The 27,329-nt window shown below is 45.9% G+C and overlaps 2 protein-coding genes across 10 annotated transcripts in view; both read right to left on the bottom strand.

Moving 5' to 3' along the window:
• LOC121589970 (proteoglycan Cow) overlaps positions 1–22,237 on the bottom strand; it is an 84,063-nt gene extending 61,826 nt beyond the window's left edge. For 2 of the 7 annotated variants that reach the window (XM_041909269.1, XM_041909275.1), the window contains exons 1-2: positions 22,039–22,237; positions 21,336–21,964 (exon numbers count right to left, since the gene is read on the bottom strand). In XM_041909269.1, the coding sequence (XP_041765203.1) occupies positions 21,336–21,464 (129 nt within the window). In that variant the 5' untranslated portion in view covers positions 21,465–21,964; positions 22,039–22,237. The remainder of the gene's footprint in view (positions 1–21,335; positions 21,965–22,038) is intronic. The other 5 variants (XM_041909271.1, XM_041909270.1, XM_041909272.1 and 2 more) reach the window with 5 other exon arrangements.
• Positions 22,238–24,171: 1,934 nt separating this feature from the next.
• LOC121588676 (inorganic pyrophosphatase-like) lies at positions 24,172–27,083 on the bottom strand. Of its 3 annotated transcripts, XM_041906891.1 has the most exons (5): positions 26,917–27,083; positions 26,542–26,734; positions 25,183–25,849; positions 24,992–25,101; positions 24,584–24,754 (listed from the first exon to the last, which is right to left on the bottom strand). In XM_041906891.1, the coding sequence occupies exons 2-5, from the start codon at positions 26,609–26,611 to the stop codon at positions 24,708–24,710; spliced, it is 894 nt and encodes a 297-aa protein (XP_041762825.1). In that variant the 5' UTR covers positions 26,612–26,734; positions 26,917–27,083; the 3' UTR covers positions 24,584–24,707. The 3 variants fall into 3 exon arrangements, with proteins under 3 accessions (XP_041762824.1, XP_041762825.1, XP_041762823.1); XM_041906890.1 differs by lacking the exons at positions 24,584–24,754; positions 26,917–27,083 and adding an exon at positions 24,172–24,472 and having other exon boundaries at positions 26,542–26,910; XM_041906889.1 differs by lacking the exon at positions 26,917–27,083 and having other exon boundaries at positions 26,542–26,910.
• Between the last annotated feature and the right edge of the window lie 246 nt (positions 27,084–27,329).

Here is a 27,329-nt window from a genome sequence, read left to right as displayed (position 1 = left end):
TATTATATTAGCCCATATTGGACAAACCTTTGGAAATTAATTTTTTTACACGTTCACTGTATAATTCTGTTCACTGATGGCGGATATTGTATTAAATAAATGAAATGAAATGAAATGACATGAAATAATGCACAAATAAAGTAATCAAGCTATTATGAGTTTGAGTAATATATAGTTAGTAAATAGTTTACTAACCTACAACAATGTAAGTCCAATCTCATATTTTCAATTCAACTATTGAATTATTGAATTAGTATTAAAGGTATAAATACTTTGTCAAACATCATTTTAATCTGTCACATAAAAGCCAGCATAACTAAGAGTATAGCCGGGGTAAGGCCAAATAGAAGACAAAAAAACCCTTCAGCTACTTAGTACATCGTGAATACAAGAGAAAGGCCAACAAAATGACTACAAGCCCATACTCAAACACAAAAAAAAAATCACAAGTCATTTAGCCTTTGTCTAAATTTTTCGGTCAGGCCGCATCGTGTATGTTTGGCACATGATTAAAAATTTCATTAAAATGAACCCACACCTGAGGTGGCAGCTTCGGCACAGATTATTGCTTTTACCGAAACGTCCCAGTGCGCTTTGATGATCAATCAACGGAGGGAACAGATGAGAACACAGCGAAATTGCTTTAATTCTCCAATAATCCACATCGGCATCATCAAAGACGTAAGGGCCTGGGTATATGCGAAGCAACCTTCCATGCATCAACACGCAGTATGTTCCAGCATAGAGTCCGGAACTGGACGAAGATCGCCTACACAATTTGCCTTCCCAGTATAGGTTATAAAAGTCTTCATACATCAGCGAGCTCCCGTGCAAATGGTCGAAAGAACCCCTCCTGAACAATGGTTTTACTTGCATGATGAGTCCTGTCAAAAGTTGCGGTTTTACTTGCATGATGAGTTGCATTTTCTAAAACAGGTCAAGGTTTTTGTGTTCCTGAGCTGCACAGCAACAAAAAAAACACAATTCCCTTCAACCTTGTTTGACTTTTTATCCTTGTTTTATAATCGATGATGACGATCCTGCCGACAATCGCCCAGTGCTCCTCGTGGATATGTGCGCCGTTGCGATAAATCAGTACATTATTGTTCTGACCAAACGTATGGTACATGCGTCTGTATGTGTGCAGTTACCAAAAGTCCGTAAACCTCCGAACAGACCAAACACACACACAGCAAAGGACGGAGCAATGGAAAATGGTTTTCGGAATTGAAAATAAAGTAGCCCACCCATATTCGCATCCCATCCCCGTTGACAGTTGATTGCGTTGTTTACGAGTTTGTTCCGAACCGAATGGTTTGTCGACTTGGCTCACCGGATGTTGTTTGGGATCGGCCAGAGCGGATGCCATATGTGCGTGTGTGTGTGTGTGAGTGCCCGTTCTCTCGAAAGCCCCATGAGGGGAAAAAAGGAAATGCTTATGGTAATCATAAACGGTTTCGAAATTGATTCAGATGCACTTCAAAGCTATCATAAGATGTTATCATCGTATCTTGTTGCCTCTGCCCTCCGGGGCCATTAGGGACTGGGGAAGTATGCATTTGTAAGCATACCGCAAGGGACTATGTTTGTTTTCACCGTTATGTTTTTATGTGAAATGTATCCAATAGATTTGTTTTTCGTGTATTCCGCATAATGTATCGTACACAAGGAACCTCAACGTGCGCATCTTGTGATTGAAAAAAATAATTACAAGGACATATAATTTGTTATCTCAGTTTGTATATAAATATAAATTTCTATAAATATTCAATTTATGCAGTCTTGATATGTTTTTTGTGAACATATTTACAAAATTGCCCTTTTTAAAAACTCTACTTCGAAAACACCTTCAGTCTGCCTTACGAATGCTTTGAAAAACTATTCCATGCTATGCCTTAGACTGGTACACCATTCCTAGAAATCAACCCTACTTTCCATAACCAAGCCCAAAAGGTAAGGCATCCCAAGATCACCTGCAGAATGCGCACTATGCAGCTCGTTCCCGATTTTTTTCGTCGTTCGATAAAATAAGTAGCATAAACTGGTAAATCCGTTGCAGTCACGCCCGGCTTTGCCAGCAGCTCAGCTCAGCTTAGCAACGGTGTGCTAAAGGTCTGCAGCAGCATACGGGCTTTATTTGAACATTCGCAACCCAACCCAAAAGCCCGTTAAACCCCGCCGAGCGCTTGCCAATGCGCATGTTGCGACTGCTGTTGATGCTGCTGCTGGTGCTGCTGCACACTTCCGGCCAAGGTAGCACCGTTGGGGCGTAGTGAAATTCCATAAATTATTCAAACTAATTTATTTTGGAGCAACATTTTTGTCCAACTTCTTCCTCCTGTCGCCGTCTGCTCGCCCTCCCCGCGGCGGCTGCCCCTGAAGAATGCCGCCAGGAAGCCACCGGCGACGAGCCAAAGTTCCCGAGGTACAATATTGAATTTCATTCTGGCGAAGAATTGTGAAATTCCGATTCTCTGTACACCACCCAACAACCCCATCGTGATCCCATGGGAGAGTGAGATAAAGAGGTTAAGGGAGTGAATGTGTGTGTGTATGGTTGAGAGAGAATGAAGGTATGAGCGGCAGCATCAGTATGCTGGAGCAGCACGCCACCAATAAAGCAACATTCGCACATGGCGTAACATGGGTTGTATTTAAAAGCCTGACTACTTTTGTGCCAACCAATCACTTGTCAGGGAAGTTCGGCGAAATCATTACCTTGTGCGAGTTGTGCGAATCAAATTTGGCACGAAAAAGAACTCCGGTAAGGGCAGATAACTTTTGCCTTTAGAAAAGTTGGTAGCATCCTCTCAGCGTGCACAGCAACACCGGAAGCAAAGAAACTTCAGCATAATTCCACGGATTTCGAGCATCCCCGATTCGTGGATGATAACACACATTTCCGATCGCAAACACTGAAGCGCAGGAAAATGGATAATTTTACCAAGCTGCAGCACGGTGTGGATTGCAAAAAGTTGCAAAAAAAAGGAGCGAGATAGAAGGAAAGAACTACATAACACATCGGTATCTCAAAATTGCAGTTTTATCTACTTTGTTCGAACAGGTAACCAGTTGCATGAACCCCCCCCCCTTCCCCTTTTACGAACACACTGCACTTTCACGCGAAAGCATGATAAATTGGTGACTCTCCACTTTTCCCGGTTTTTTTGTCCTTTCGCTGCTAATCTTTTTCTGCTCCTCATCTCATCCACATCTAATTTATGTGATACGCATCCTCCCGGCCGAAGCTCATTGTTCGTCGCCTGCAGCGAGATAAACTGTTTGCATAGAACGAGCACAAATGGATAAAAATAGATCCACGCGAAAATGCATGTCCGACGGTTGGCGTACAACGAAAACGGGCAACAAGAGGAATCAAATTCATCATGAACGCAAAAAAAGCACGCTCACATCTCTTTGGGCCAGCAAAGCGTAAACATTAAATTGGATTCCTCATGACAAATTGGGGAAAATTTTTAATGGATTTTGCTCGTCGTCTACTGCCCGCGCCCAAACCCCATCGCAATTTTTTGGTCTGTTTTTGCCCTGAAATTTTCACATTTTGACCATCTTCTTTCGCGCTCGCTTCGGACAAATTTACTCCCATTTAGGGCGTGCACAATTCGTCGAAAAAAAAAACCCACCTTCCTACCTATGGATGGGCCATCATCCTTTACTTGGGCAAAGTTTTGTGCACACCTCACGCGCACTCACCCATCCCCCGCCAATCCCCGTAAATAAATAAGTGATAAGTAGCGCATTATCGCAGTAAGTAAGCGGCAAGGCAAGTAGCAACTCCAGCCACCGCTAAAAATGCCACTCTCCGTGCCGTTCCGCCGAAACAACAGCTCGACTTATTAGACTCCTGCTTTTATTTTTACCCGAGCGCACGCGAAACTTTTCAATACACCAACCAGCCGCCGCCGCACTCCCGGCGCTACTCGGTTGATGGTTGATGGCTGCAACGAGAGATGGGGGTTTGCTTTCCATTTTCCACGCTCAAAGGTCTGCTCCGTCGGCATGGCCGTGTCTTGGCCCGATGAAGCCATTTAGCCGACCGGTGGCTTCAGCGGAGCGGAAATAATTCAATTAGCGTACGGACTCCCATCCCACAGCGGAACACACTTTACACGAGTGACAATTACAAACGAGCTCGGCATAGCGCGTCCAATGGTCGCTCAGCAAACGCTGTAAAGCGGAAACCCACGTCCGGCGAGATCTCGGGACGGAAGGGGAATCGAATTGTTCGACCAGACCAAGTCGATTGCACGATTAGGGCCACCGTTTTATCGACACTGCCGTTTGCTTAACCGCTGATAGATTGTGCGCGGTTGCTGACTTTTCTTTTCACCATTCGCCAACCTTTCTCAGAGGAGGTTGTTTTTTTTTTTTGTTCGATCGATCGTAAAATGAACTATTCTACTGCCCTCTCGATCGTCTTGGGGAGGGAAAGTGTCCTGCCGGTTGATTGGTTTTTAAATGTCGTTTACGATAAGTCTCGCGTTCTGTGCGGCAACCAATCGTTCTGTGTATGTGTCGTTCTGCTCACAGCATATTATCATTTGTCGGCAACCCTGCTGTGCTGTGGTCGGAATGGGTTTTGCGATTAGGTTTGACAGGACCAGACACCCATACACGCACCCACATATGCAACGAATGGGAAAGAAATCGGTGAAGCTGCACTGGACACGTACGCAGAACACTATTCGATACCTGACTGCCGGTGGCGTGGAAGCAAAAGCAAAACAAAAAACTTTCCCAACCGCCCGGACGTCCGGAACGAGCGTTGGGTGGATCGGTGCACGAAAAACGGGGTAGCCCTGTAATAACTTACCCTTAACAACACATGTCGTGTTGGAGCAAATTCCCTCAAGGTATGCGCTCTTCTTGCCGTGCCTGTCTCCTGCCTCCTTTGCCATCGTTCGAGTTTCCCCCCAGCGGGAAGCCCTTTTTTGATACACCCTTTTTCAATGAACGTCACTCCAAGATGGACCCTTTCGGGTGTAGAACTAGAGCCTTTTGGCCTGAAATAAAGCGAAGCGAAAAACCACCACCATACGGCACGGTGCGTTGGCAACTGGGTTGTTGCAATAGATTAACATTATCGTTAGGTGCCACCAGGGTGACTAGGGGCAGCGTGTGGTCAATGTCATTTGTGATCCTTTTGGGCACTAAAGATGACAGAACAGCGAATACAAACGGTATAGTATAGCTGGATACTTTAAATTATTACGATTCTACATGTAGCCCTATTGTATGCTGGCATTTTAGATGGTTTCTTCGGTTGCGCAGCGCAAGTAAGCGCTATCGACATGCTTACGTCAATGGAAGTGTTATAAATATTGTGTGCGCAGCTAAACGTCCTATAAATACCCCACCACCATTTTTTGGTTCGAGCGATTGACACATTTTCCGGGAAATTCTTTTCAATAAGTTCACCTCAGTGAATTTCAATGAATTCGTACAAATTCATATCAAACTGCAGCGTGTGTTTATTTTCCTTCGCAAAACTAGGATTTTGTACCGCTTCAACGTGTAATGCCATCACTGCCACAATCTCTCGCTTTTTCCCTCTCTTTCTCTCTCTCTCTCTCTCTCTCTCTCTCTCTTTACTCCACCAATCAAGGTGCGGTTCCATGCAGACATTCCACTGGTTGGTAAATGTTTGGCCTCGGTATGTCCGTATGGCCAACAGATCGATAATTCACAAAGCCCCACCGAACCGGTCGTCGTCCCGGACAGGCTCGGAAAGCTCGGTTGCACAGTTTTTGGGACGTATTTTCCAATTTGCGCTAGTACCTGGGAAGAAATGGTGCAATCCATCGCGTACCCTGTTCGATAATACGTAAATCAGAAGCCATAGCCATAGAACGGTGCGATTTAGTTGGGCTCAGGAGGGAAGAACGGCGCCGGCGACAGAATGGATTTAATTTTCATTTCATCAGGCACGATGTTGCACGGTATGTAAAAAGCGAAACAACCTAACCCCACACACACACATACACAGACGTTACAAAACACGTATGATTAATTGAATTTACATATTAAACCACCAAATCTGCACTACATTCCCGTTCTCATCGTCATACCTTTACCCATGCTGTACCCGTTTCTGCGGTACGGTTTGGGGGAGAAGATTTTCCATTTCAATTTGCTACTACAGCATCGGTTGTCTAGCTTGTTGCCCGGCCATCAGCAGCACTAGTGCCGCCACCACCACTTCCTAAAATAGAAAAAGATGCATCGCTATGCTCCTGCAACCGAAGAAGAAGCCAACCGAGTGCGGTGGGTACTACTCCCAGCTCTACCGGACCATTACCGTCGATGCCCAGGGCGTCCGAACGTTATTCGCTTATGTAAATGACTTTCATTTCAGCAAAAAGCACACGTAATCTTCCAATGAATCTTGCATCGGGCAATGGCCACCAGCCAATACGGTTGCAGTCATCACCCGGGGTTGCCGGAGAATGGTCCAAACCACTCCAAAAACGAGTATGAGTGTGTGTGTGTTGTAAGGCACACAAACGGTACGACCGAATGTTCCATTACGCTCTGTGCGAGAATCGGTAGCACTATAATCGCTTTTTTATGTTGCCTTTTCATAGGGGTAAATTAACGTTCGCTTCGGTTGCTCTATTTACCGTTCGCTTCGCTAGTCGTAGAAGGAAAGTCGTCCAGGCTGCTGCTGCTGCTGCTGCTCCCACCCGGTAGGACTAGCTTCCATTTACTGGTGCCGGGGTTTGAGTTTTGGAAGTAAATTTGTTTATACAGCAGCCGGTACCAGGGGGCGGTTGATGGTGCCGGATGTGGCGAGGCAACTCGGGCCGGAGCGCAAACATGTCGCACAGCCATTAAGAACACTAACCGTGGTCGAGGGAGGGAGCGTAAAGAGCGCTCGCTCATTGCAGAAGCCATATCCGTTCGAAATCCTGGGAGGTCATTAGTGGCGAATGGTGCCAAGGTTTACACACACACACACACCGTCCGAGGGGTGTTTATGAATATTGATTTTCTCGCACCTCGTGAGTATCGTGTTACCGGCGATAACACGGCTACTTGCCGCCGAACGAGGCTGACTGTTTCTTTGGTCGGTTTCAGATCGTTCGAACTGCGCCCTACAGGGGCGTCCGGAGGGGCCAAAGGTTTAAAGTGCAACCAGCACCAGCACAGCGATGCGCCCGAACCTGGCAGATGGCTTACCCGTGTACCGAGCGGGCCAATAATGGTTTGCTATTTATTCTCCCTTTTTCCCCGATTATCCTTATTTATGTTGAGATTTTCCGAACCTCTTATCAAACCTATCCCACCCCCGTAACCCCATTGTGCGCCTCGGCACACCGCAACGAGATGGGACTTCTGATTTTGTCGACACCGGGAGGGCGTTCAACGGTCAGATGATATTATTTACATAAAATGGGATATAAATTAAGCTTAGTTTATTGGGAAAAGAGTTCGACGCAACACGCGCCCACAGCCCGTACGGGTGCCGTCGAGATGGGACTTACGAGATTTGCCTGCGAAAAGGGATTCAACGTGCAGGCCTGATCCTATTATCCTTTCTAGATCTGGAAGGCCTCTTTGGGGAAGGTTTCCCTCTTTTTTCTAGTATCTCACACCCTTACACACTCTGGTCTGCGTTAAGGTAAACCGGAAGTCTAAAACAACTGGTGAACCAAAGTCCTAAATCATACACACCCGGCCCCGGCGACAGGGAGAGAGGGAGCGACGACTGTTTTATTGCCACCCGCGTCCGAGGGGTTTTCGGGGGAGCTTTGGGGTATTAGTTGGTTTACTTTCACGGCTCGCCAGCACCGGCCATTGATGGTCCATTAGCAACATCAATCAACTTTGTTTGCTGGCTGGAACCGAACCGGCCAGGAAGGTCGTTTGGGAACTAGGACCCCACACGGCCCAGAGGGAGGAGACGAGAAAGCCTCGCGACAAAAGCTCGCACCCTCCCGCCGGCGATTGTGTTGTAGAAAAATGTGTCTTTGCCGTTGCGGGTTTAACGCTGTGCTTAACCTTCACCCAATCCACCCAAAGCAAGCAAGCAATAAAGTACGCCCCTTTGCGCGAAGCAGAATAGGGACATAGAAAGGAAAAAATGAAAACTAGCCAATCCACTTTCGCCCGAGATTTTAATCAGTGATGTGACGCTAGAGCTTATCTGATCTGGTGGTGGTGGTGGTTTCTCAAACCAAAAAAAAAGGCTTGCCCGACTAAAAGGGATAAAAACTGTGCACGGTGGAAGAAAATAAATCAGTCACTCAAAGTTTTGACTTTCTTGTTTGCTTTTTTTTTTGTTGTTTTGCTTTCAAAAACTTATTTTTTCACTTTTAGACCAACATTTTCGTGACCGGAAAAACGACCGAGCTGACCCTTGCGATGGAAAGAAGGGCCATACTGAGGGCGCCTCCGCCATCCTTCACGCATTCAAGGCACGGTTTTGACAGAGTGTCGTCTGTGGCTGTTGTTTCTTCGTCTAAAAATTCTAAACACCAGCCCCCTCCCCCCGCCCCCCGTCCATCCACCCCGCTTGAGTGTCAGGGCAAAGAAAGTGAGAAGAAAGTCATACCAAAAAAAAAATGGAACCGTATCACCAAATGTCACTTCGAACCATCCCCTGAAGCAGATGATAACACAACCGCTGCGTGGTGGCGTGGAAAAGGGATGATAAGGAGCCCCCGGTCCGCATTGTTGCCTCTGCGTTATCCATCCATCCACTTTATCTCCGCCCTTCAACGAAAGGTGTAGCAAAACGCAAAACGCAAACAAACACAACCAAAGCTGGCAAGACAAATTCGAACCCCATTCGCGTCAGCGCTGAGGCGGTGGGAGAATCGGTGGCACCACAAGGAAAAAAATGACTTTCAGTTTATGCTAATGATGTTCTCTACCCACTTCCCGTTCCAGTTCCTTCGCTTCAATGCGGCTCGGCAGTGCGTAGGGGCCGGGATAGCGAACGCCGCCTGCCAGATAATCTCGGCAAAAAGTGGGTGATGATGGCCATCGTTTGCTGCCTGCTTTCCCCGCACCATCCATCGCGGTGCGCGTCCCTTGTCGGGCCCGAGCTTTGTGTGTATGATTTTGAAACTTTTTACACTTTCTGCTCCCGCCTGCGGACCCGTCAGTGGGGGCACCCTGGGCACGTCAGTGGGCGGCACCGGACGGTCACAGGACACGGCTGCCGTGTCTCGTCAACTTTCCAAAGACAAACAGACAAAGTTTTTTGTCTTTAGTTCCGGGTGTACAGGCGCATGGTGCAGGCACCCGTGCTGTAGGCATGGCAGATGCTAAGGCGAGTATAATGGTTGGGCGGAAGTTTGGGGACTAGCAGCGAGATTGAGATTTCTTCGGGGTCATCATTGTTGAAACGTGCCAAGCTCAACCCCCCGATCCCGATGAGCAAAAGTGTGAAAAAAGTTATTTTGTTACCTCCCCTTTCCCGGGGCTGTGTGTGTGTGTGTAGATTGCAACCAACGGCAAACGGTACAAACGATACAAAGTTGTGCGAAATAGCCTTTGGCCTCTTGTTTTTTTTTTCAGACCGATTCGACGCGAGTTCCCAGCTGGTAAGCCGGTCCCCGAGTACACCGGAAGGTGTCTGCATAATGCTGTCGATATGTCTAATGTGCACTAGATTAGCCCAAAGTCTTGCTCAGAGCTCACAGTGGAGTTTGAATGATTACTAGTGCATTAGGGACATTTGCTGGGAGACTACTAGAAGCTCGTGATGAATATCATTAGCCGATTCGAGATGCGCCACACCGTTAGCAATTGAAAATATATAGTTTTGATGTGTTGATACTCCACAGGCCGATGATGTCGTTTTTTTATCGATCTCACTTTCATTTGCACTTCTTCTTTCTGCCTTGCTCGCGCTCTGTCTTCCAGCCAATATCCCAATGCTTGCAAGTATGTAAGTCCGAAAGCGTGATGCGACAGATATCGTGAGCGGCATCGCCAAGCAGCACAGTGACCCAGAATATCTGTCGATGCTGTCGCATACCGCCGGCAGCTTGCGTGCCGGATTGGATTCTTCACACGAAAACCTCGAACAATCAAAAATTCATTACAGCACTGTTGGCTGCCGGTGCCACACGGCGGTACGGTGCTAATTGAATTTCAATTCATCGCCTACAAAACCCCGACATTTTGGCATTTTGGGCAGACCAGACCGATCGTTTCATCGGGTTTTGTTCTGAATGCTAGCTGAGACCGTTTGAAAGCAAAAAAGTAGTTTGAATTTAAAATGTTCATATGTTGCGAATGTTTGGATATATTTTTCAAGAATTTTACTTGTACATGAAACTAGAAGATTTCATGCTCGTTACTTGCTGTAAGCGTAATGTAAAAGTCGATCAATAAACATGCGAAATGCATCGTATCTTTGCCATACGTTTGCTTCGAGGGGGCCAAGTACGGTCCGTTGATTTAAACCAGCTGTTTTCAACCGGTAAGGAATTCCCACCAAGGGGGAAATTTTTGATCAAAATTTGGGTTGCCACGCTCTCCCTCCGCTCATGAACCTTGTGTGGGGAGAATACAATCCTACATAAAGCCTACCCTGAGGGGGGAAAGCTGCAAAAAGGTTGAAAACCACTGATTTAAACCAATAAAAAAGAAATAAGAAATTTGTAGGTCAAAAGGATTCGAGCATTTCCATACATTTGGTAGAATGTTTCAAAGCGGTAGAGGAATATTGCCGACATTCTGCGGGTGCGTGCAACCATGTCAAGGAATTTGTCCACCGAATAGGGGAATTTTGCAGTTTGACTGTTTGCATTTTTGTAGAATTTTGCATTTTTGTGTTTTTTTTAATATTCCAATTTCAATTTTAAAAATCAATTGAAACTGTATGGTTCGTACTCCTGGAAATTAAATTTTATGAATACAAAGTCTAAATCGGAGCTTCAGGTTACCTAAAAATGCAATAAATCTGATCATGGTAGAGATATTGCAAAGATACAATAACGAAATGTTTTATTCCATTCGCCACAGGTCTGAACCACCTATGCAAAAAGCGTTTGCTTGTACCTGCAATATTGTACGTATTTTCTCTCGTCAATATCTTTTAACCACCATTGCCGGTTGTCCACCGTAGCCGACATTAGCACTGACTCAACGCGCTCATTATTGCTGTATGTGTTATCAATTTTGTACGACTACTGGAAGCAGCCGTACAGAGCGGAAAAGCCCCAACTGAGCCCCAAATTCATACCGTACACCGTATTAAAAACGTCGCCCATTTGCCGTTTGGTGCTGCCGGGCGATGCAGCAAGCATTCCGCTGTACACGTAGTACCAGCCAATTGAATATTTCATTTCACACCGGGGCAGCTCGATCCGATCAACCGATGGAATGGAAAAAAAGGTTTTCCCTCACGCCAAAACGAATCCGTCCGCTCCCGAATGGGGCTGGCCCCCTACCCGAGTGTCCCGTCTCCGCGAAGCGAAGTGCGGATGATGGCAAGCGCAAAACGCGAAACATGCTGCGGCGCGATTGGGAACCATTGTTGCCGCTGGAAACGATTTTGCATTGAATTTGCATAAAACATTCCTTTCGGAAATCGGGCCTCACCGAATCGACTCGGCTCGCGGTTTGTTCCCGTTCTTGCATCTACCTAAAGCTCCTATCACTCTCTCTCTCTCGCGCGTTCCATTTTTAGCGCGCTTTTTTGCTCTTTGTGTTGCCATCGTCTTACCTTCCGAGGCGAGACCTGCTGCTGCTGTTGCTGCTAGCTATACATGTGGAAATCGCATAATCGGTTTCCGATTTCGCGGAACATCCCACAGAGTTTCCTGGCGCTATTCGCTATCGTTACAAAACCAGTATGCCACCACAATATCGTTGCTAAAAGCAAACCCACAAAGAAAAGGGGAAAAAACGGAAATTTTCCACCATCGAGATGGAGGACTAACGAGTCAGGTACCATTTAGGAGAAATTGATTTGACATCTACGAGCACTCTCGAGCATCATATGCTTTTTTTCTGTTGGTGAGAACTAGTTTAGCTGTGCATTTGCTTTGCTTTTTGTGCTAAATGTTCATCACCAACACACTGTTCGCATCGAAAGTGCTATACAGTGTGACCGTTATATGAAATGTTGTGTGTTAAACCATGGTGTCGGGGCATTGTTCTAAAAACAAAACGAACCAACAAATTCGGCGAATATTATAGTCCATTCTAGCCTGTGATACGAGATTGATAGTGCACGTGTTGGGGTGAACTTTGTGAAAAATTTAAACTTCCAAGAAGGTATAGGATTTAGTCAACGTTGAACGGATGATTGATTGATTAACGGCTGCTGCCAAGTTTCGAGTGAAACAATCGATCGACGAAAACCCCCAAAATCATCAAAAGTCAAATCTTGTATTTCCATGAAATCGAACAACTGGTCTGAATGCTATTCCCTCCTCCAAATGTGTGCGCAAGCATTGCAAACCGTACTGGCAAAAAACAGATACACACACACACCATCTTGCTGTGTGACGTCTAGCGAGAGAACGGCAAAGGCAAAACCGTGATCTTTTCCCAACTTTCGTGCACAACTTCTTCTCCGAAAAGGGGCAAAGTTTTGCCGTGCACGTTCGCGCTCATTGCTGGTAAAGCCCACGAGTGCCATATACCGAAAGGGCTGCCAGTCTCTTCCGGATTGCTTCCGGCTTCCCCACACACACACACACACACACACTTGACGCTCACCGACATCTACTGGTGCTGGGTGGGAAGAATTTTCCCGACAGGGCTTAAAACAAAGGCTAAAATTAAGACCCATTTTGCCCGCAACACAACCTCACCGCGACCAACAGCGCTCTGCCGATGACGTCTTGCCACGGGCGGGACCCCCATCGTATCGAGATTCTCCCTAACGAACGTGGTGGGGCGATTCTGCTTCACGGTGGTAAAAATAAAAGCCAACGAAAGAAGACGTTTTGGAGCGTCGTCACGGCATCACGATTTTTCCCTTTTCGCAAAGCTTCAAGCAAAAGTTGACGCAGGAGCGCAAAAGCACCGCCACCGCCCACCACCGAAATGGAGATTTAATGCAAAGCAAGTCCTGCTCGTCGAAGTAAAGGCTACACGGGTGAAGAGAGCAAAAAAGGGTCAAACGTGAGATCTGCTTGCCCCATGGCTGGTACTGTGCTATGGTGCGTGTGGTGCTGACCAAAGTTACAAAAAAAGCGATGTAACGAAATCGACACTTGTGGGGTAACTGAGCGACTAGGTCGCAGGAAGAGGCCGAATGAAATATTCAAAGTTTGATTTCTCGTGCTCTCATTTGTTTGCCCCCTTCATTACACCGTGCTGCTGTTGCTGTTCTCCCCACTCACCAGTCCGGGTTTGGTGAATGAAGACATCTTCAAACGGAAACCGACATTCCATTTTCCACGGAGACGAGTGAATCGGGACCGCAACAGCAACCCGTGACTGTTTGAGGCACTGTAACCCCGTTACCTTACAAAACCCTCCACCCCGAATGGTACTTACCTATACTCGATCACAAGCGATGAGGTTCTTGGCGAGAGAGAACCACTCCGTCCCTTACTTGGGGCTTGCGATCGCACCATTTCCCAAAACCATCGGTACGGCACCATTCGTCGGTTTTGCATTCCTTGCCTTCGAGCCGCGTAGGCTCGGAAGCCATCAAACCAAACCAACCGCCGGTGAGGGTCGGAACCGCAACCGCACAGGAACCGGAAGCTGGTGCCGGCTGCATAACCTCCAAAAACCCTCCGTCCGAGCACTCGTACAAACATCGGACGCGCGCCCACATTACGCGGCGGCACTTTGCCAGGAGAGAGGCGTAGCAGTGCAAATTGGGATTTAAAAATTCATTTCCCTCGGATGCAAATGGGTGGAGCAGGGCAAAAGGGGTTGACTTGTCTATTTCATTTGTTTGCTCTTGTTCCGTGTTTCCACTTCGGCTTCCATTTCCAAATTCAAGTCGATTTCCAGAGCGCCCAAGCACTTCCGGTCTCCAAAAGGCAACTGCATTCAGGGCGTTTTTTCTTCTTCTTCTACTTGCAGCTTCTATGCCTACATTTCAACACATCCAATTGAATAGACACACACACACTTAGATGTAAAAGCCCATGTGCTAAGCACTCACCTGTCGCGAAGTGATAAATGCTATATTGACACTAAACGGTAGGCTGGCGGCTTAAGAGCCCCATTGCCCCTTCCGAGAAGCAAGCGCAAGGGATGGAAACATCGTTTTGCATAGGGACTATTTAAATCATTCAAATGGTAGCAAACCCTGGAATGGAAATGTGGGATACGGCACTCCGTCGCCAAGGGAAATGGGTTATTTTCGTGATGATAAATGTTGCTTCCATTTGTTTTCTCGGTCTCGGTAGCATGCGGAAGAAGAAGATATAACATTCAGCCATTTTTGTGTGTGTGTACTGTCTTTGTGCGTGTGTCCATTTGCATTTTTGCCCTGTTTTATCAGCTTTTTAACACGAATGCTATCGGTGCTGGGGGGCGGGGGGGGGAATACTACTTATGCTATAACTCCATCACCTTCACAGGCAGCGATACTTTCGGGGTGGATATATGCAAAGTGTTGCTGAGCAAAGCATTTCTGTTACCATCGTAAACGGTTGGCGCTAGAACATCCCGTAGCAGTGTTTGCAGCATGCTAAATTAGGACACGGCAAAGTGGAAAGAAACATAAAAGTATAGTATGTATAGCAGAACACGATTGCTCGATAGTTGAAGGAGTTTAGTAGGGAAGAAGAGAGAGAGAGAGAAAGCGAATAACTTCCCGTCGACCTGCATTCTAACGACCTTAGAGCGCAGCAAAAATGACACCGCCGGAATGCTGCAGACACACACACCGGGGCACCCAGTGAGGTGAAGCGTACTCGAGACGGTTTCATTTTTATTTCGGCAAACTTGCAAACCCTACAACCATTGGGTACAGGAAATGGTTATGACGCTCGGCGAAGGAAAGAATCGTTCGAGTGCATCGGGTGCGATAAGCCAATCGTCGTCATCGTCATCGTCGTCGTCCGCCCCGAAGTGCCCGTGGTTGTTGTTGCAGTACACACTGCAGTGCTCATTTTATTGCAGAAACGGGAGCAAGATGGGGTGGGATATTCCTAGGAACTCGTTAGTTTGTCTCTCCTTTTGATGTACGAGCACGAGATATAATATCAGTACGATTTAAATTGTTTATAACACAGCGCTTTCGAAACATCAGTTCATTGCAACCGGTTAGTCTACAATTAATAATGCTTATTATTTGCACTATCCCGTGCGATACGAAGCAACCAATTTCATTTTCCATGAAATCGTTACGAGTTGTTTACGCGAGTCATGCGTATATACAAAAAGCGTGAAAAATAGTGGGGGAAAAACAGACAAACCCATATCCTCAGTTGCCGAACTCGAAGCTTTCTCGACAATGTGCCGTCACAGTTGGAGCAGCGGGGTAAGAAAAACAACAAAACGCAAATACGATTTCGAATACGACATTCCGACTGGGGCGGATGTTGGAACCACAACCATAGCGCCACACACACACACAGAAATGCCAGCAGTCGGGCGGAAACATAAACAAGAAAACGGGGAAATAAAAATGGACGACGTTACGGGATGCGCGAGATGTTCTGTGCCGGTAGCAGCCCGACAGGCGCCAGCGATGGGTTTTCCCAAGTTTTTTATCTGTCTGGCCATTTCAGGCTTCTACCGTTTCAGTTGGTTCTTTCGGGTTTCCTTTCCTTTTTCCTATCCGGGGTACGGTATGGACGCTGTACGCTGACTCGGCGACAGCCACAGCCAACGATCGGGAGGGAACCGATTGAAGTGCTAAATATTATGTAAGCTTTTCCCTTTTTTATTTTGCTAGATGCTTGCTCCCAGACACTAAGTGTGTGGATGTAAATGATGTTTGCTACATGCACGACTACTCTCTGCCCGGGGGTTGGTCATTTTGGAGTACAGCGAGAGGATTGTCTTTTGCTATACGTACTTGTTGATAACGAAAAATAGAAACAAAAATATGGCTAAGGTAGTTATTACAATCAATATAAGCACAATGCGGCGTGTATGGTGAATTATAAAGGCAAGTGTCAAAAATATCGAGCTAGTAGTGTGACAGCTTATGAAGTTACAATCCAAAGAGCAACAATGTGGAAAAAATGAGTCCTCTCTGAAACACGCTGGAATACGGAACTGATTGCTAGACCTGGTTAGAGTTTTCGTTCAAATGGTTTTTTTTTTCTGTTATAGAATCATAATAGTGACACATGTTGATGGCAAAAATTGCTGTTTTGCCTTTCAACGTTTACATTTGCACCATAAATTGAAAATGCCAAAATCAGACTACTTATCGTGGCGCTGATTACGTTTTTTTTTCATAGATTTGTGTTTGATTTTCGATCATATTTTACAATTTAAGTCAGTACATCTCGATTTAAGAAAACTTATAAGCTTTTAGTACACAAATAACATATCATAATATAAAAAGCATAAATAATAACAAGACTCGAAAGACCTGTATAGGCCGGCATGACGCGTAGATCGTAACGCAAAATAGAAGGAGAAGAATAACATAAGTTAATCCCACAAGCATTGCATTCCACCCTCATGTATGCCAGTGTAACATGTCATTATAGTGAGGTTATTCAAATTGAACAACTCTACAAATGCTAAGAAAGGGTATGAAACGTTGTACAATTTGAAATGTATTTGCGCAACAACTGGCAAACTAAGGTAGAAATTTGATGTTCAAACACGTTCTGAAATGGACCCAATATGATACATAAAAATGATGATATGTTATTGAAATTGTTCATTAAAAGCCTTGAACGACCATTGCTTACAATAACATTCTTTGATAAAACGAAACGAAAATTCGGTAGAAAAATTGGAGCGTTGCACGAATAAATATGTTTTTAACAAGTTAACCCATTATTAGCAAATGCAAATGAGTCTCCCAAACAAACCAATGGAAAAGGTTTAAAATAGAACATTATCTTGCTATTAGTGTGTCCTTTAGATTCATCCTTTTTGCATAAGTTCGCTTTTTAGATAGCACTTCTTCTGCTTGGAAGATCCTCCAACAAGACGCGAACAGTAATGGAATCCAACAAACAATTATCCCTTTTTTCGTATGCAATCATAGTTTCGGACCCCAGAAACAGAGCATAACAATTCAGAATTATTGCAAAACCCCATTCTAATAAAGAAAGCACCCGCAAATGCGGCGCTTGCATGTACGCAAACCGTATCATCCCAACACTACCACAACCCACACACACACACACTGCAACGGCCCGGGCCGAGAATAGGCTGATCAGAGTACGGACAAAACAAACCCAAAAGTCCGACCGCACTTGTGATGTTTAATTCGGTACGTAGGCAAATCCTTTCATCCCATTAGAGAGCCTTTTCTCTACCAGCCGGACAACCACACACGCACAGTAGCCGTCACATCGTGTTCAAGCTGATAGGAAACTTTGCCTACTGTCTAATTGCTTACCATGGAGACGCATAGTGATGTGCTCTCTGGAGCGCACCTGCGACTCCGATCCAATTCCGACTATTGTTAGTCCGATTCCGACTCCGGCAAAATGGAAACCACTTGAGTCGGAGTCGTCCGAAGTCGTAGTCGTTCGAAGTCGTTCGTAATCGTCTTGGTCGGAGTCTTTTGGAGTCGTCCGGAGTCGTTAAGAGTCGTTAAGAGTCGTAGTTATTCGGAATCGTCTGGAGTCGTCCGGAGTAGATCGGATTCGGAGTCATTCAGAGTCGTCTAGAGTCGATTTGAGTCGACCAAAATCGGAATCGGAATTTGAATCGGAATTCCGCACGACTCCTCACGACTCCGGGCGACTCCAAACGACTCAGACTCTTGGGGACTCCGGATGACTCCAACTCTGAGCGACTCCGAACGACTCCGGGTGATTCCGGACGATTCCAAACGATTCCGAACGACTCCGAAGAATGCAGAGCGGACATACCATCCGGAGTCGGGTCAGAGTCAACTCCGGATTTTTGTCAACTTTACCCATCACTAAATAGAGAGAGTGTATGTGTGTGTGAGAGAGAGAGAGAGAGAAAGCACGCGCAAATTGATCCATTCACCTACCCAACATAATCCTACCCGGGTGCCGTTTGTTTTAGTTTAACGGAGTTAAGGGTACGTTTGTATCTTCGTGCCGGAGTCTGTGCTTTCGAAAACTATACCACCGTCCCAAACGTACACAACCACGTACCACACACATCGCATTGCCGGGCGCCTTAATTTCCCGAAGGATAAAAACGTCCAAACCAATAGGCTACAAACCGTTTACTTCGTCCCGTTTGGCCATTCTCTTTCCCGTGCAGCTAGTTAAGCAATCAGAGGCGGAAAAGTGAAATTAATCTGTCGAACCGTTCAATTTCCCCGTCCTCCACAGCGCGCTTGTATCGGGTGTTGTTTGTTGTGGAGGCCACAGCCTGCTCAAGACGTTTCCCGCTGCATGCTGCGGAGTGTGCTTTAGAGAAACAGTGAATGCGAGTGCGAGAGAGCTTATTTTCCATTTTGTTTGTCGGAGCAGGCTATGGCGGTGCTAGCAGTGGTACGGGTGGTGCGGGTTCGTCATTCCGTCCGCGTACCAGCACAGTCAAAACGCTACCACTAAGCCTAACGCTATCAAGAGCAAGTCCCCGGTTGTGGAGCAACAAAAAACAAGAGCACGATTTCCATTGGAGATATTGGAAAGGAAGCAGCAGAGAGAAGAAACAAAACAAAAAAACGGTATGTAGATCTACACGCTTCCGAGCGATTTCACAAACCGGGCATTTCCCATTTCGCATTGGCGCCGAGAGCTTAGTTTCCTGCCTTGCGAATCGGCACGGCAAACAATCAATTTCCGACCGATTCGAATCGTCGATAAAATGCGACCAGCCTCGATGGCGTAGCAGTTTGAGCAGTACGGGTAAAATTTTGAAATTCGGGGTGGCCGCGTGTTGCGGCTTACACGTTCGACGGCGCCTTCAAGCCACGGTGGATCAAAAAGCGTAAACCGTTGTGAGATGCGATGGGAGACTGGTAGTCGTCCCTGGCAGGCAGGGAACGGAGGAGGAGGTGACTCCGAAAGACTCGCAGCTTAGCGCAGCATAATCCATTTCCATTTAACGTTTTCCGTCGTGTTGGATTGAATTTTCACAACCACTTTCCGCCCCATTCTCCCGCCCCATCGGTTCTGCGGTGGCCTTGCTGGGAGAAATTCGTTTTTCCATTTTGATTTACACAGCCCCGGGGGGTTCGATCGGCTCAATCGATGGTTTTGTACCCAAACGAGCTTTCGTTCGTTCCGTGAATGTTACATCTCTTTCGTAATTTAACTTGTGCTTGTGCTGTTCCGCTTAAGGTAAGCATTACGGACGATCGTTTGCTACGAGTGATGTCTTCACTTGCCCACTACTTGCGTTACGATAGTGTATCAGCTGACGTGTGATGATGACACCACCGTATGTATATAGTGTGGAATCAACGCAGCACCACCCCATGTTTGCAACTGAGGGAGATGAGCGAACAGCCACCAAATGCAGGCAGCAAGCGTCCGTCATGATGCAGTGAAAACGGCAGATCAAATGCTCATTATCGTGTGCATCTTCCGGTTTCGGGCTGGTCGTTAGGCGTCCCGGATCCATTGTGAATAGTGCAGCATCGCCGGAAGTACATCGTTTCAACGGCAACAGTAGCGCAGTCGCTCGACAAGGGCTTGACAGGTTGGATCGTCTTGTGTGAATACGGACGAATAATAATCCTCGGGTCCTCGTCGTCGGGTCGCGGGGTGTGAGTTTACTGCACTATAACGACCAGCTTATGACATGCTAATTAATTTCAATGGTTTGCCATCGCTTCCACGTCCATCGTTCCGTTGCCAACCGTTCCGTCGCCCTGCTGGTCAGGAGCATATTGTGCGCGAGCAAGCTTTCGGTTCCTTTCTTTCCCTTCCGGGGAAACTGCAAGAAAATGAAGGGGGCAAAGTAGTCGCAGCAGCAAGTAGGAGTTGAACTCGCTTTTACCACGAGAAGTTTTCAATCGCTCAGCGCGTTAAGTGGACGTGTGTCTGGTCGTTTTGTCCTCGTGGCTCATCTTATTAGCTCCAGTCGCAACCAGCCACCAGACCCGGGAAGCTTTCGTAACACCTTAACCGCACCACAACGAAAGAGAAGAACGGCCCTGCACCACCAGCAAGTGCTTCGCAGTATCGGACCGGAGGCCAAAAGCCATCTGGAAACATATTTGTCGCGTAACTTAATTAAACCATTTGTACGCCTTTTGTGTGGGTCTGGATGTATGTGTGTGTGTGTGTGCGGGACCGTGTTCCGGTTCGATAGTGAGGCGGGCAGATTGTGCATGTACACGGTACACACATGTCCGTGCACACCCGGCACCTCTGCACGGTTCAGCGAAGCGTAACGGACAACGCGCGGCTGGGGATTGGGACGCGTAACAGGGCAACTGAAACGTGCGATTTCGCTTTTTTGTTGTTTTGTTTCTTGTTGCGGCGGTGGTAAAATGGGCTTCTCGAGCATTCGTGGCAGAGAGTGTGGTTAGTGTGCACGGTAATTGAGATAACCCCGCAATCTTTGTCCGCCGATGCGTGGTGATCCTGTTGCACAAATCCAACTCGGTCTCTTACTGGACCAACGGGTCGTAGAGGTGGGCTTCGGCCATGGCAGGTACCTAGTCTTTAAGCTAGAAATACGATACCATCCATGTATAGTTTGGAAGCAGTGTGACTTTAATAGGGGTAGGAGAATAATGTTTGCTCTGCTTATTACGGCACAACATCCTTCCCGGAATGTGTGTGTGCTCGTCACTACCGACAGTAAAAGTTTCGTATTTCATACCTGAAATTTCATCAACTGCGAAAGTGCTCATGCTGCGTTAAGTTTTAAGTTAAAATTTAAATTCGGCTCCATCTAGGCCAGCAGTTCCAGGCCGCGTATTTTCAGCAGCTCTGTTGGCGTACTGGGCGCCTCCATTGATTATGTAAATAAATGCATAATAATCGGAGCCCTGGGCGTGGAATGTGCTATTCGCCGGGGAATTGCGAACCGCCAGTAGGGGTATCGCGTTAATCGAACTAAATTGCCTTGTCAAAATGATGCGCGGTTCAATTAGTGACTAACTTTAAATCGAATTACCATGTTTGCATGTTCTGCGCGCCGTGCACAAAAGTGGTCAATAATTGTCACTCGAGACAATTGGATTTGGATTTTAATTTTTAATCATCGCTGGCCGTATTTATCGCTTCCTATAATGACTCATTTTAAATTGTTTTAAAATTGGTAACTAAAACAAAAAAAAGGTTATGAAAACGACTTACCTCATCGATGAACTCAAAGTCACCGTCGCCGTACTTGTTGTTGAGCAGCTTCTTCTTGGCATCGACCGCGTACGAGCCAATCGTGGCCAGCACGAGAAACACCGTAAAGGTAAACCACAGCTTATGCATCTTGCTTCGGATTGCTGCGACGCTGTACCGATACCGCCGTTGGCCCTGTTGCGGCAAAGAACCGGAGACCGTTGTACACTAACGAGCCTATCAAGTCACACGCACGCACACACACAAGAGCGCACCAATATACTCCCTTTGCCTTTGTGGTTTGATGCCGATGCACCAAAAACTCAACCCGTGTGGTATATGCAAACACTCCGGTCTGGCAGGTAGAATGACACGCTTCACAAACACGCTCCCGTCTACTAATGCGCACCGTGATGCACACGCCTGCTGAGATGAAGCAAGACCTTCAGCGCTTTCTTCCTTTACTCTCGCGCACACACACACACACAACACACTCTGCTCCTTTGCTGTTTTCCACGCACACTTGGATCGGCTGAGCTATAAAGCACGCTCGCAAAGAAGCTCTCTTTTTCTAATCACGCTCGGTCTCTGTTTTGATGAAACGGCTATGCAATATTCACACACCGTAGTGTTCACCAACACACGATGGCCTGCGGAAGGAGCCGTGGATGAAAGTGGATGATTTATTAAAAAGGAAATGATTTACACCATACAGCACACTTACGCTTTCCACATACATACACACACACACCAATTATAAGCGCACACAGACACACACACGCGCGCGCGCTGCGTAATTGATCCGAAGAGCACGGGTGCTTCACAGACGCGCACAGTTACCGTCGACGTACACTTCCGATACGATGAAAAGCACGAGTACGATTGAAAAGTGTGCCACCGTCGGACCGACGGATTAACCCAACAGCTTTGCTGTCCTTCTTCGTTCAATAGGCCATGTAGGGTATGTAGCAACCACCATTACCCGTGTGTCCTTGCCTCTCCCGTGCCAAACGGTTCGTTAGCAGTATGGGATGAGTTTGCGCAATCGGGACCATTCCGACCAGACACGCTCCACCATGACATTCCATGACACAAGGATTTGTAACGTGCCAAGGATGAAGTGATGCTTAACGCTTCAAATTCTGGCCGAAACGCTTCAGTTTGTGTCATGCTGGCGTCAGTTTAACTGTTTTTTAGGAAATAAGTTGAATGATTTTTAAAAATTACTGATAAGACATATGTATTACTAACCGGTGCACTTGCAATTGTGTTTCTGTTCCGAGGAAGTTAACTATCTTTTGCCACATTTTTCAATTCAAATATATTTCCAATGTGCCTGGACACAAACAGACTGAATTTATTCGAATACCAACACTAGAACTATTATTAACAACAAGATTTTGGGCCGTTCATTGACGAGATGAAACTACTATCGAGGGAATGTAAATGTGGATGAATACCATCATAAGTATACGTACTCATCTAACGAGTTATTCATAACATTGTTCTTTTGATCAATACCTGTTTGATTTACAAGTAACATCTATTCAGTCACCAGCATATGAGAAATCATACATTTAGCTAAGAGAAGTCGAAGTGCTTCATAATACAAGTTAAAAATCTGCGAATATATTAATAAAATGTGCATACATTATCTGAAACTCATGTTTTATCAGAAAATGAAATTAAAACTTGCTTTGTTTCGTGCAGTTGTGAAATGTTCGGAGAAACCTCATATGAGAAAGATAGACACCATGAAGGGGAAGATGGATCCCTTCATGGTGTCCATCTTTTCCATATCAGGTTTCCCCGATATAACCTGTAGAAAACGTTGGGAATTGAAGAGGTTTATAGTATTTTAACATATCCCATTGATTTCCATGTCCCGGTACGTACAGAAACCAATTCTTGACCAATTTCAACGACGATTCATTCAGCCGTGAAATTAGGAATTGTAAGCACCGCCTTTAACATATCGTTGAATGCAGAATTCATGGCATTTTTGAAATATTGGGCACTACCATCGGAGTTGATCCAGCTTACAGAACAACAGACCTTTCCTGCAGGAAATTACTTAAGTCCACGACCCTACCACGTTTAATGGACTTGGTCAAATAGTTCAAGGCCACTTTTTCACCAAGTCTATTTAAATTAACTATTTATTAGTATTATTATAAGTAAACTTTAGATCTTTGTAATACCATATAAACTCTCATCCGACGCCATACCAATTGGTGTTTCATTTCTCGCTTATTTCAATACTTTCTATTGTTGCTGGATGATTTATATCTTCGGAATACCCTTGTTAAAAGTGTTTGATGAAATCTGTTCATCACCAATTGATATAGGAAGTAAAATATATAACTAAAATCGGTGTCCATCTTTCCCTACGACAGAGTGTCCGTCTTTCCCGCTCTGGTGTCAGAGTTCATTCATAAACCACCGAAAAAAAAAATAATGATATTGCTTTCACTCCCGTTCTTTCACCTGTTGTTTGCTTAATAATCACGACAACTCACTCATGCAATAAAATTTCCGAAATTATGAACAATGCAAGTTACAGAGCTTAAGATCCGCACTAGTCAAACTAGATCCACAAGGGTACGCACGATTGAAAACTTGTTTTGATCGTGAATTTAACCAATTTTGAACATTTTATGCCAAAAATGTTCTCAACTGAGTTGTTTTACTTTCAGTGTGGATGCTACGTTGTTGAACTATTCGAAAATTATCTTTTTCATGCATTTATGAGAAGTGCCCATCTTACCCCTAGTGTTCGTCTTTACCTACCTTACCCTACAACTAATAGTTCTCAACCTTAACAGCAAGATGAAGAAAACACAAAAAAACATCCACATAATGGATCCTTCAGTTAATTTCACTTTTATTAAATGCATCTACCTTTTCCGAATCGAATCGCTGCGAGCAAATGTTTTATCGTGTGCAGTTTACAATAAATAAATATAACACCTACCACATTAACTGTGGGCTTTAGACTGCTGTACTGAAGAATATTTAATTTAAAAAATCTCGCTAGCTTCCACTTTACGAAGGTATTAAAACAACATCTCCACCTACAATCGAATGTGTGCAGTTGTCTTCAACGCTCCAAACGTTCTCGATCGTTTACTTCAGCGTAATGTAGTGCCATTTGTCAACTGTGGAAAAATGCAAAAAATGGTATCATCTTCTATTCACTAAAACCCGCACATACGAGATGCATATTTCTCATCATACAGCGTTAATTATGTTACAAGCAGCACGAAGCATGAAAGCATGCACACTTTATTGATACTTTAAACATACACAACCACCATCAAGAGCTATTATTTAACTAACATCTAGAGCACGTTCTGCATTGCCGGGAGAAAACTAGCTACAACACACCGGTTCTTACAGCTTTGAATAGCTATTTTCCGACCCGAAGTGCCATTTGTGAACTATACCACAAAGCAAAAGAAGAGAAGAAAATGTGAAATAGAAAAAAAAACAAAAAGAAACAAGTGTTAGCAAAATCTACAGATGTACTAAATGTATGGCATGCGGAGAGACGACCTTTCTGTGCTATTAACAATACTAATGCCTTGTGCGCTTCAACACTGCTATACAGCTATCTTCACTCAGCTATTGGCTGCAAGTGTGCAAACACTACCATATAAACAGAAAAGGCTACTTACGTGCTTCACTGACGGGCTCGGGATTACCACCGGTCGCACTCTTGGCAAACACCTCATCTGCTGCATCATTAGCCACCAGATACGGCGAACCGTCGACGGTCGTGTTTAGGCTGCAATACAACAGTGTAATTTAAAAACATTGTTCACTACGTTACAAATTAGCTTACGCCGGTTTTCCCGCTTCCGCTTACCATGAAATGCCATTGTTGTCAACCTCCTTGTTAACCAGCTGCTGCCAAAACCGGTGCGTCTCAGCGACCGTCTTGGTAGCGAATGCGGCATCCTTCGCGTCGCCGTTGAACGCGAACTGATTCTCCGGCTTGCCGTCCGGGATCTTGTAGATCTTGAACCACTCGACCGAGGCGCGCAGCAGCCCGGGGAACACCGTCTCCACGTCGCCGATATCGTTCACCTGATCGGCCAGCGGGTCGTTCACGTTGATCGTGATAATCTTCCAGTCCGTTTCGCCCTCGTCGATCAGTGCGATCGTGCCGAGTATTTTCACCTGCAGCACCTCGCCCCGCTTCGCAATGCGCGAGCCAATCTCGAGCACATCGATGGGATCGTTATCGCCCTTGCAGCCGGTGTCCGCGTCCAGGTGGTCCGGGTTCTCCCAGGTCTGCGGGAACGCACCGTAGTTCCAGATGTAGCCGTGGTGCGGGAAGCAGTTGGCGACGAACCGCAGCTTGCCCTTCTTCACGTCCTGCTTGATCGGGTTCAGGCCCTCGCCCAAGCTGATTTCCATCTTGGCGTTTGTCCAGCGGGGCACCTCCACCACCATGTTGTACACGGTTCGCTCATCGTTCGCGTACAGTGGAATGTCATGCAGAGGTGAAATGGACTGTCCGTTTTCGTTCTCTGCAAATAAAAAAACAAAGGAAAAAACGCACACACAAACACAGCATGATTACAAACGCAATTGAAAACGCGAGTCGCGTGTACGTCCATCGTAAAGCAATTAAATTGTCTATCACTATCGACGTCGCCAAGAGATCCCTATCGAGATTCATTACTTAAGGAAACGCAGCGCCTGCTGCTGCAGTACGATAAGAGTTGAAAGTTCTAATCGCAACCAGATATCAAGCAAAGGGTTCCGTCGCCCGTGGTCCAAGTTCACCAATCGATTCCTAGACAAGTCCGTGCGCTATTCTCGCCGCCGTACCCGTTTCTAAACATCAGCCAATCCTCTCGCTCACGCTTATCAGGCGATAAGCTAAAGCCGCCACACTCTACCCAGAAGGTCACGAACACTTCCGCGAATGTTAATTCTTGTCCACTGCGGTTAGCGGTGAGTCAAGTTCTCGGACGCCGATGTTAGGGTCAGCGGAGTTTCACGAACCGCCAAAAGCACGGACACGGGGCTATTTATAGGTTATGCAATTTCACATCGTCTCTCCTCGGTATGTAGCGCGGGGTTCCGGTTAAACGTACGTAAAAAATGCACCCACTACCCACATGCACTTAATTGACAAAATCGATTGTTTCCTCCCGGCTCTACGATGGAAGTGAAAGTGCATGAGCGTGGTTCTGCTGGGTTCTGCAATACTCACTGAAATAAACCCGGTAGTCGGTGGAGTTGGGAGTGCCACGTTCCGCAATCTGGTACTTGCTGGCCGTCATTTTGTGCGTTGCTTTATTGCTGCTGGAAAATTCTCGCCCCGAAAGCTGCCCGACACGCGAAAGCGAAGCTGAAGGTACCAATTTGCTGTCGCCAACACTGGAAAGATGACCGCCGCAAAAACGCTGCACGTCCGTTGCCGCAAAAAACGAAGAATGACAACGTGTTGACGTTGAGTTAGGAGGAAAGCTTTGCTGGTGCGAACGGGGTCGGATTGCATCGGGGAATGTACCAGAAGGAAGGGCGCAGGCTCCGCGCCAAGCAATGCGGCGCCACCAACACACCGCCGGATGCATGTTTACCTCACCTTTTACTGCACGAATGCACTGTCAAGAGGGTGGAACAGATTTACCAAGCTACAAGGAGCAAATATGAACCAGAACAAAACACGGCACGTTGTAGCAAAATCAAGAAAATAGGTGATTATATCCAAAGGGCCGGCTGATTTTCATGAAGGAGTTGAGCGTATCCATTTTAACGAAAGTTGTGTCAAAATTTCGTATTTTTAACGAAGATTTGATTTATACTGCACAGAGTTGAGTTCAAAATTAAATAACAGCTATCTGTTGTGAGTAATTTTATTGAGAAAGGAAAACCAAACACAAGTTGGCTGCGTACTTTACTATCAGATTCGATAGAAAACTCTCCAAATAATTGAATAAAAATGAAATTAAAATAATTTGTTTTTGTAACTATACACTTAATCGTAAACTTTAAAGC

This window comes from Anopheles merus, chromosome 2R, assembly GCF_017562075.2.
Source record: "Anopheles merus strain MAF chromosome 2R, AmerM5.1, whole genome shotgun sequence".
In the NCBI taxonomy this organism is placed as follows: Eukaryota; Metazoa; Arthropoda; class Insecta; order Diptera; family Culicidae; genus Anopheles; species Anopheles merus.
Note: the sequence above shows the minus strand (reverse complement) of the source record. Positions and strands in the feature narration are given on the sequence as shown.